Below are 10,508 nucleotides of genomic sequence, written 5' to 3'. Positions count from 1 at the left end.
GCAACCTCCAACTCAAGGGCTTAGGCAGTTGTCTTGCCTCAGCCTCCCAAGTAGCTGGGACTACAGGTGCCTGCCACAACACCCGGCTATTTTTTTGTTACAGTTTGGCTGGGTCTGGGGTTCAAACCCACCGCTCTCCGTGTTTGGGGCCAGCGCCCTACCCACGGAGCCACAGGCACCACCCAGAAAGTGATTTTTTTTAAAGATCTCCCCACTTAGGTTCCTGTAATAAAATAGTGATGGCTGAATTTATGTAACAAAAAAGTAGTGTAATTTTGAGTGATATACTGCTAAAAAAAAAATAGAATGTGTCAATGTTTTTCCTACATACAGCTAAAAGAATGAAAACAGATACAGTCTAGAACGTTGCCTGATTTTCTTTGTTCAGAATGCCCTATTTACTATCAATATGTTTTAATGGAAAATTTTCTTTTGATTTCCAGTACTCAGAAGATATGAAGCATAAGACCACTCTACTTGAGCTTCAGAAAATGTTTACATATTTAATGGTATGTTTGAGAATCCTGGAGAGAATAGTAATAGATATACCCTATGACAAAAAGTTCATTTGTACTGTCTCTGTCTTGAATTTGTCAGTTACATCTATTTTGTCATAATGGCTTTTAACAGTTATATCTTAGTTGGATGTATTCTGTTAATTTGTCCTGTGAAAAATACTTCATATCTGATCCTTTTCCAATCATTGGGTCACTCCCTTTTATGCCTATACCTTTCTAACTGGTTTTTCTTTGTCCTTCTTTATTCCCACTCCTAAAACTACAAAATGATCAAACTTTTAGAAAAGATAGCAAATCTTATATTACTCCCCTGCTTAAAACTATTAAGTGATTCTTCATTGTGAAGACAATGCTATTGAAGTTACTAACCATAGCATATATCTAATTTAGCCTCTAGCCTTCACCCTCCTTTCTTATCCTCCCCATATCCAGCTTTACCCTACCGTAACTATTAGTTGTTTGACTCTTGCCCTGTTGCTTTGTCACTTGTGCAGTTATTTATGCCACTCCTCCTTCCTGTGTCATTTTTCTTCATTTTTTCCCTATTGTCACTTTTCAAGAACCTGCTTGTTCTTCATCTCTGTGAGAAGCTATAGATTCCACAGATTTACCAGAGTGTCTCTAAGTCACCATTCTCTCTGTTGTTTATACCTCTTATATTGAATTACCTGTCCTATTACAATCATGAGGACAGGGATTATGTTATTTTTATTTCTGTAGTTTTCATCTTCTCATACTTAGTTAAAGATGTAATAAATGATCTTTTTAAATAAAATGTAAAGATTTGCTAGGCATCCTTTGATTCTACTTTTAGTCACCTTTTAACAGAGTTAGAACATGCCATTTGAATGGACAAAAAATTACTATTGTAAACTACTATGTAAAAATCTATTAACAGAAAATTTAGTCTCTAGAAAAACTTACTCAGCAAGCAAAAATTTTATATTTCATACTTTGCAATACAAATGCGAGTCCAAATTTCTTCCTAGAAATTCCTATACTTAAAAATACAAATTTGTTAAGGTAATTTAAGAATTTTCTGCCACCAGGGCCATTAAACTGAAAATCCCATATCAACCAAATAAAAAGAAATAAAAGAGGGCATTTTAAAACTTTCTTTGTAGATTTGCTACCTGGTTTGCTATTGTTTTTGTTAGTCATTCATTTAAGAACCTGTAGTAATTTTCTTATTTTTATTTGATACTTAGCATCTTCTCTCCCTCTCCCTTTTCTTTGCAGGAGAGTGAATGCAAAGCATATAATCCTAGACCCTTCTGTAAAACATATACCATGGATAAGCAGCCTCTGAATACAGGGGAACAAAAAGATATGACAGAGTTTTTTACTGATTTAATTACCAAAATTGAAGAAATGTCTCCAGAGCTGGTTAGTACCAGAATACTGAAAAAAGTATCTTTGAAATTTGAGTGGATTTGCCTACGTTTTAATTACTGACTTGTGTTTGTTTTATATTTAAAGAAAAATACTGTCAAAAGTTTATTTGGAGGTGTAATTACAAACAATGTTGTATCTTTGGTAAGTATTATACCTATATTTTGCCTTTTAGAGAGACTAATATGTTTTTGTTTATTATAACAAATTACTAATTTTTGACTGTTCATTGATAAGGATTGTGAACATGTTAGTCAAACTGCTGAAGAGTTTTACACTGTGAGGTGCCAAGTGGCTGACATGAAGAACATTTATGTGAGTAATAGCTAAATAATTTTTTAACTGTTCATGCTTTTAACTATATATATAGCAGATTTATGTTTGTCACCTTAAGAAGAAATTAACTTTTTTCATGTTTTTATTACGTCTTTTCTTTTTTCTGTGCTATTCAAATAAGTTAAACTATAAAACTTTTTTCCCTAGTTAAAATTAAAATACTTAACCTTGTGAAAAATTTAGTATGATTTTTAGAGAACCTTGTCAATGTGAATGAAAACAATTTTTTACTACAATTTAGAATTTACTTAGTTTTTTTAAAATAAATTAGCTTTCTTGTGTGCATTTAGCCCAGATTGTAATTGCTGCTTTTTGTATGTTTGCATGGTACAAATAATAATGTGAAACTTTTAAATGTGGCTTTATACACAGGAATCTCTTGATGAAGTTACTATTAAAGACACTTTAGAAGGTGACAACATGTATACTTGTTCTCATTGTGGGAAGAAAGTAAGAGCTGAAAAACGGTATGCTTTTTGAGATGTAATTTTTATTATTTTGATAATCACAGAATGGAAGTAAAAGACTAAGGAAAAAGTAAGATGAAACTTTTATGAAAATTATGTTATTAGGCTAAAATCAGTTACAGGGAGGTAATTCTCATGTAGCAACTTTTGATTCAATTATTTAGTGAATTATAATTTATTCTGACCTCTGTTTGAGCTAGAAAGAAAATTGTAATTACTGAACTTGCAAAACTTCTAGATTTGTAGGAACAGAGACATAGAGGATGAGGGCAGTGATCATTTTCATTACTTGTATCGACTCTCAGATGTCTAGCTTTAGTTATTAGGTAATAGAGTAATGTCCCCTTATCCTGGGGGGATATGGTCCAAGACCCATGGTGGATGCCTGAAATTGCAAATAGTACCAAACCCTATATGTGTATACACTGTGTTTTTCCTGTTTATACTTATAATATAAGTTTGATTTATAAATTACGCAGAGTGTTCTCGAACCTTGGGGCCATTATTAAGTAAAGCAATATGGAGCCAGCTGATCTGATAATCAAGAAGGCTACTAAGTGAGCAGTATGTTTGTAGCACCTACAGCATGGATATACTGGACAAAGTTATGACTTCCATCCTGAGCTGGATGGTACGAGATATTTATCACAATGCACAGAACAGCACACAAGTTATGAATTTTTATGTCTGGGATTTTCCCTTTTTAATGTTTTTGGACTGCATTTGATCATGGGTAACTGAAACCATGACAAGCAGAACCACAGCAAAGGAGAGAGTACTGTAATAGTTACCCTTTTCATAGAATTTTTCATTTAACAAGCGCTTCTCTCAGAATATTTTATGATTTAATTCATTTAATGTTCATGGCATTCATTTGTAGTAAATACTATTTATTATCCCCATTTTGCAGGTAAAGACATGGAGACACAGAAATACAAAGACATTTTCTCACTTCTGGTCTCTAAGATAGGAAATACAAATGAACAGATTTCAGGGAGATAATCCAGTTGAATTTGAGTTCTCAGGGGAATCTGAGTAGAAAGGTCCTGCAGATGACTGGCTGTTAGGTTTGAGCTTAGAAAGAGGTCTGGGGTGAAGTCAGATTTGAGAGTTAACGGTTGAGTTAAAGAGTGTTGTATAAGGTTCTTACACTGTGTTCATACTGGTTCTTCTTTTCCTTCTTTCTGTATTGATGTTATTTTTGGTTGTTTATGTTTACGTACATTGATCAAAAGTACTCCTTCTCAGTTTAAGTTTTTTTAGAAAATTTGACAAGTAGTAGTTTGGTAACCTTCAAATAAAAATTGCTTTGTGGGTGGCACCTATAGCTCAAGTGGCTAACATGCCAGACACATACACCTGAGCTGGCAAGTTCAAATCTGGCCCGAGCCTGCCAAACAATGACAACTACACCCAAAAAATAGCCAGACATTGTGGCAGGCCCCTGTAGTCCCAGCTACTCAGGAGGCTGAGGCAATAGAATCACTTAAGCCCAGGAGTTGGAGGTCGCTGTGAGCTGTGATACAACGGCACTTGACCCAGGGCAATAGCTTGAGGCTGTCTCAGAAAAAAAAAATTGCTTTATTTTATATTCCCTTTTCATTTTCTTTATTATTATTTCATGATTCACATTGATAACATTTTCCCTTTAATCTTTGAAATACTTACCTTTGTTAAGAAAATATTTCTGGAGATTAAAAAACATATATTAGTTGATACAAAAATCAATGGATTGGCTTTTTGAAGAAACATTTTCCTGCAGTTTTACAATTTTGATTTTTTTGTGTGTGTGTCCTCTTAATTCATTTACAAAGGTTTTTTTTAACCACTCTACTGTGTATTCATTAAAATATGATAATGTCTATCTGAAGACATCTTGCTTTCAACTTCTATAGCAGAAGGTTCTTAAGTGCCATAAGAAGGTAGATTTGGGTAGAATAATTGGGTAGAGATTTTTCTTTTTTCTTTTTTTTTATTTTTCATTAAATCATAACTTTGTACATTGATGCATTTATGGGGTTTACGGTACTACTTCAATATACAATGTGAAATGCTTACATTGAATTAAGTAACACATCCATCACAATTATACTCATTTCTCAATATTTTGAAATGTACCACTGCCTCATGCACATTAGGTGAGGTCCCCTAAATACCCTCCCTCCTCCCATATTCCCCCTCACTCCTTTTCCCTTCTGCTTTCTGGACTATAGTTATGTTTTGGCATTCATATGAGTGTGTAGGTGATTATATATTGATTTCATGGTAGTATTTGAGTGTATTGGATACTTTTTTTTCCATTCCTGAGATACTTTACTAAGAAGAATATGTTGCAGTTCCATCCAGGTAAACATAAAAGATGTGAAGTCTCCATCTTTTATGGCTGTATAGTATTCCATGGTGTACATGTATCACAATTTGTTAATCCATTCATGGGTCAGTGGGCACTTGGGCTGTTTCCATGTCTTGGCTATTATGAATTGGGCTGCAGTAAACATTATGGTTCAGATGTCTTTGTTGTTAAATACTTTTTGATCATCTGGGTATATACCTAGTAGAAGAATTGCAGGATCAAATGGTAGGTCTACTTTTAGCTCCTTGAGTGTTCTCCAAACTTCTTTCCAAAAAGGTTGTTTTAGCTTGCATTCCCACCAGCAGTGTAGACGCATTCCCTTCTCTCTGCATCCATGGCAGCATCTGTAGTTTGGGGATTTTGTAATGTGGGCTCATCTTACTGGAGTTGGATGATACCTCAAAGTGGTTTTGATTTGCATTTCTCTAATGATCAAGGATGATGAGCATTTTTTTATGTGCTCGTAGGCCCATGCCCCTGTCTTCATCAGAGACGTTTCTGTTCTAGTCTCTTGCCCACATAGAAATGGGGTTATTTTATCTTTTCTTATTGATTAGTTTAAGTTCTCTGTAGATTCTAGTTATCAGACCGTTGTTGGAAGCATAACCTACAAAAATCTTCTCCCATCTTCTAAAGGTTGTTTGTTTACGTACTGTGCTCTCGGCTGTACAAAAGTTTTTTAGTTTGATTAGATCCCAGTAATGTATTTTTGGTGTTGCTTCAATTCCCTGGGGAGTCTTCCTCATAAAAGATTCTCCCAGGCCCGTTTCTTCAGGTGTTTTCCCTGCACTCTCTTCTAGTATTTTTATAGTTTTCATGTCTTAAGTTTAAATCTTTTATCCAGTGAGAATCATTTTTGTTAATGGTGAAAGGTGGGGGTCCAGTTTCAAGTCTTTTACAGGTCACCCAGCACAGCACCATTTGTTAAATAGAGAATCTTTACCCCCACTGAATATTTTTGAAGTGGTTTACCAGCACCATTTGTTAAATAGGGAGTCTCTCCCCCACTGAATATTTTTGATAGGCTTGTCGAAGAGGAAATGATGATAAGTAACTGGGTTCATCTCTTGGTTCTCTATTCTGTTCCATAAATCCACCACTCTGTTTTAGTGCCAGTACCATGCTTTTTGATCACTATCGATTTACAGTATAGCCTGAAGTCTGGTGACGTGATACCTCCTGATTTGTTCTTATTTCTGAGTAATGTATTTGCTATTCAAGGTTTTTTCTGCTTCCATATTAAACAAAGTACTATTTTTTTAAGTTCTGTAAAGTATGATGGTGGTGCTTTAATAGGGATTGCATTAAATCTGTAGATTGCTTTGGATAGTATGGACTTTTTCACAATGTTGATTCTTCCCAGCATGAGCATGGTATGTTTCTCCATTTGTTCTTCAGCTATTTCTTTTCTCAGAGTTTCATAGATCTCTCTTTCATAGAGTTCTTTCATGTCCTTTATTAGGGTAAATTCCTAGATATTTCATCTTCTTTGGCACTATTGTAAAAGGAATAGAGTCCTTGATTGTTATTTTTAGCTTGACTATTGTTGGCAATATAAAAGCTACTGACTTGTAAGTATTGATTTTTGTATCCTGAGATGCTGCTATATTCCTTGATCACTTCTAAGAGTTTTGAAATTGAGTCCCTGGGATTTTGCAAGTGTAGGATCGTATCATCAGTGAAGAGTGAGAGTTTGATCTCCTCTGACCCTATTTGGATACCCTTGATCTCCTTCTCTTGCCTGATTGCAGTGGCTAAGACTTCCATTACTATGTGGAATAACAGTGGAGACAGTGGACATCCTTACCTCGTTCCTAATCTGAGTGGAAATGTTTTCAATTTTACATCATTCAATATGATATTGGCTGTGGGTTTGCTGTTGATGGCCTCTATCAGTTTAAGCAGTGTCCCTTCTATGCCTATTTTCTTAAGTGTTCTGATCATGAAAGGATGCTGGATATTATCAAAGGCTTTTTCTGTGTCAATTGAGAGAATCATATGGTCTTTGTTTTTTATTTTATTGATGTTATATATTATAGATTTGTGTATGTTGAGCCAGGTTTTATTCCTGTAACCCTGGAATAAAACCAACTTCATCAAGGTGTATAATTTTTTGATGTGTTGTTCAATTCTGTTTGCTGAGATCTTATTGAATATTTTTGCATCGATATTAATGATATTGGTCTATAATTTGGGGGGGTTTTTGGAATCTTTCCTGGTTTGGGTATCAGGATAATATTTGCTTCGTAGAATGGGTTGGGAAATATTCCTTCTTTTCCTATGCTTTGGAAAAGGTTGTATAATATAGGTACTATTTCCTCTTGAAAGGTTTGATAGAATTTGGATGTGAAAAGTCTGGTCCCAGACTTTTCTTTTTTGGGAGATTCCGTATTGTTGATGCTATTTCAGTGATTGATAATAGGTCTATTCAAGATTTCTATTTCTTTCTGGTTGAGTCTAGGAAGGTGGAGTGCTTCCAGGTATTGGTCCATTTCCTTCAGATTTTCATATTTCTGGGAATAGAGATTTTTGTAGTAATCATTGAGGATTTTTTGAATTTCTGAAATCTGTTTCTGATAGTATTAGAGATTTTACTTTTCTATTTCTGGTTAGGTTGACCAAAGGTTTATCAATTTTCTTAATCTTTTCAAAAAACCAACTTTTTCCTTCGTTGATCTTCTGAATGATTCTTTTGTTTTCAGTTTCATTTAATTCTGCCCTAATTTTGGTTATTTCTTTTCTTCTGCTGGATTTGGGGTTGGAAAATTCTTCCTTTTCCAGTTGTTTGAGATGATCCATTAAGTTGTTGGCTTTCTCTCTTTCTGTTTTCTTGATAAAGGCTTCCAATGCTATAAATTTCCCTCATAGGACTACCTTTGCAGTATCCCACAGGTTTTGATAATTAGTGTCTTCATTATCATTTTGTTCCAAAAATTTGATGAGTTCCTTCTTAATCTCATTTTTGACCCAGTTATCATTCAGCCTAAGATTATTTAGTTTCCAGGACTTTGAGGATTCCTGTTGCTGTTAAGTTCTAAGTGGTCCCAAAAGATAATAAGGAATAATTTCTGTACTTTTAATTTTGCTAAGGTTAAACTTATGTCCTAGGATATAATCTATTTTGGAGAATGACCTGTGGGCTGATGAGAAGAAAGTACATTTAGGTTTATTAGAGTGAAATGTTCTGTAGAGGTCTATAAAGTCCATTTGTTCTAGGGTCGGGTTTAAGTCTAATATTCTTTGTTTAGTTTCTTCTTGGAGGATCTATCCAAGACTGTCAAAGGGATGTTAAAATCTCCAACTGTTACAGTGCAGGAAGATACCAAGTTGTTCATATCCATTAGGGTCTGCTTTATGAATAGAGGATCATTCTGGTAGGGTGCATAAATGTTAATTATCAAAATTGTTTCATGTTGGGTATTTCCCTTGACAAGTATGTAGTGACCTACCTTATCTTTGTCTTTGTTGGTTTAAAGCCAATTGTATCTGCTATTAAAGTTTTAGTACCTGCTTTTTTCTGGTTTCCATTTGCCTGTATTATACAAGTCCATCTCTTCACCCTGAGTCTGTTTTTATCATGTAAGGTATGGTGAGAGTCTTAAGATACAGCAGATATCTGGTCTGAGTTTATGTATCCAGTCAGCAGCCTGTGCCTCTTTAGAGGACAATTTAAACCATTCACATTAATTGAGAGAATTGATAAGCCTGGTTGTGTTTTGGGTATCATGATTTTCAGATGTCCAGTGGACATTTTGAATCCTTTCACCACTGTGGAAGTTGGATTTTGTTCAACAAATTCTGGGTGAGTTTACTTTGGAGGTAGAGCATTGTGCTGGTCATTGTGGAGGATATTCTGGAGAACTGGTTTAGTTATGGCAAATTTCTTCAACATGTCTGTGTCATTAAAGTATTTGATTTCTCCATCACAAATGAAACTCAGTTTAGCTGGATACAGGATCCTGGCTGGAAGTTGTTTTGTTTTAGGAGACTGAAGATTGATGACCATCTTCTTCTGGCTTGAAACATTTTAGCTGAGAGATCTGCAGTCATTCTGATACTTCTCCCTTTGTAGGTGAGGCTTTTCTTACATTTGGCTGCCTGCAGAATTCTCTCCTTTTGTCTCCACTTTGGCAAAGTTAATCACAATGTGTCTATGAGATGCTTTATTTGGATTGAGTCTTCTTGGGGTTCTGAAACTGTCTGCTATCTGAAATTCTGTATCCCTTGCAATGCTTGGGAAATTCTCCTCCAAAATCTCTTGGAGTAGAGCATCTGTACCTTTAGGACCATTCTCTTCTTCAGGAATTCCTATAAGACGAATGTTTGATCTTTTGGAGTGATCCCACAACTCTCTCAGGGAGTGGTGATCAGTTTTTGCTCTCCATTTGTCTGCCTTGTTGAGTGTTTGGGAACATTCAAAAGCTTTGTGTTAAGTTTCAGAGATCCTTTATTCTGCCTGGTTGACTCTATATCTGAGGAATTCTACTGTATTTTAGAGTTCCTCAACTAACTTTTTCATTTCCTTGAGCTCTGCTATCTCTTTTCTCATTATGTTCATATCTTTGGTGACTTTGTCTTTGAATTCATTAATTTATTGAGACAACTTTAGAGCTACTCTTTGGAATTTAATTTCAATCTTTTCTTCCATTCTATTTATCTTATTTGCAATCTATATTCTGAATTCAACTTCTGACATTGCTGCTATTTGTCTTTGCATGGCATCTTCAGTTGTGTCTCCTTTGTCATTTCTTGGGGAGGTTGATCTCCTCTGGTTATTCATGTTGCCAGAGTTCTTCTATTGGGTCTGCACCGTGTTTATTTTCTACCGTTTGGTTATTAGAACTGGTAGGATGAGATGAATTAGGGTTCCCAGGTAGTAGAGATAGCCCCTTATCAAAGTGCTAGCTTTGTAATTGTGGCTTATCTCCTACAACCATACAAAGGCCCCTTTCAGAGTTTTGGCTGGAGACTCTGAGGACCTACTTGGTGAGATAGCACAAGCTAGCTGTTTTGATATTAGCCAACTTCTACCCTATCCTAAGAAGCCACAGTATTAGGTTTAAGTCTCGACTGTGAAGAGATACAAACAACTGTGTGCCCAGCTCCCACCCTTCAGGTCTTCTCTGCTACAGAACTTCTAAGGTCAACCTCAGAATGTCCCCAAGTGGACAGCCCCAGACATAGGTTCCAACCAAATTGTCTCAGGCAGTGTAAATCCTGCTCAACAAAGAGGGGTTTGAGGGTCTTCAACAGCACAATTGGAGCCAGGGATTCACACTTCCACCCACCAGACTTAGTTGTGCACTTCTCTGCTCACAGGCCCAGTTGGAGCCAGGGGCCATGCCTCTGCCCGCCAATCTCAGTCCATGCCCAGCCAGCCTCTGCTTGCCAGGCCAGTTAGAGTCAGGGCACTGGCCCAGCCCTCTAGTCTCAGTCCACACT

At 35.9% G+C, this 10,508-nt stretch overlaps 1 protein-coding gene across 4 annotated transcripts in view; it reads left to right on the top strand.

Annotated features, from left to right (window-relative positions):
• Window positions 1-10,508, top strand: part of USP34 (ubiquitin specific peptidase 34) — a 255,697-nt gene that overhangs the window by 185,307 nt on the left and 59,882 nt on the right. For all 4 annotated transcript variants that reach the window (XM_023512071.1, XM_012804030.2, XM_023512069.1 and 1 more), the window contains 5 exons: window positions 444-509; window positions 1,758-1,904; window positions 1,998-2,054; window positions 2,148-2,225; window positions 2,619-2,713. In XM_023512071.1, coding sequence (XP_023367839.1) covers window positions 444-509; window positions 1,758-1,904; window positions 1,998-2,054; window positions 2,148-2,225; window positions 2,619-2,713 — 443 coding nt within the window. The remainder of the gene's footprint in view (window positions 1-443; window positions 510-1,757; window positions 1,905-1,997; window positions 2,055-2,147; window positions 2,226-2,618; window positions 2,714-10,508) is intronic.

This window comes from Otolemur garnettii, unplaced genomic scaffold, assembly GCF_000181295.1.
Source record: "Otolemur garnettii isolate 467f Iridium unplaced genomic scaffold, OtoGar3 scaffold00024, whole genome shotgun sequence".
Classification (NCBI taxonomy): Eukaryota; Metazoa; Chordata; class Mammalia; order Primates; family Galagidae; genus Otolemur; species Otolemur garnettii.
The sequence above is the reverse complement of the archived record's forward strand: the minus strand, read 5'-3'. Positions and strand labels throughout refer to the sequence as shown.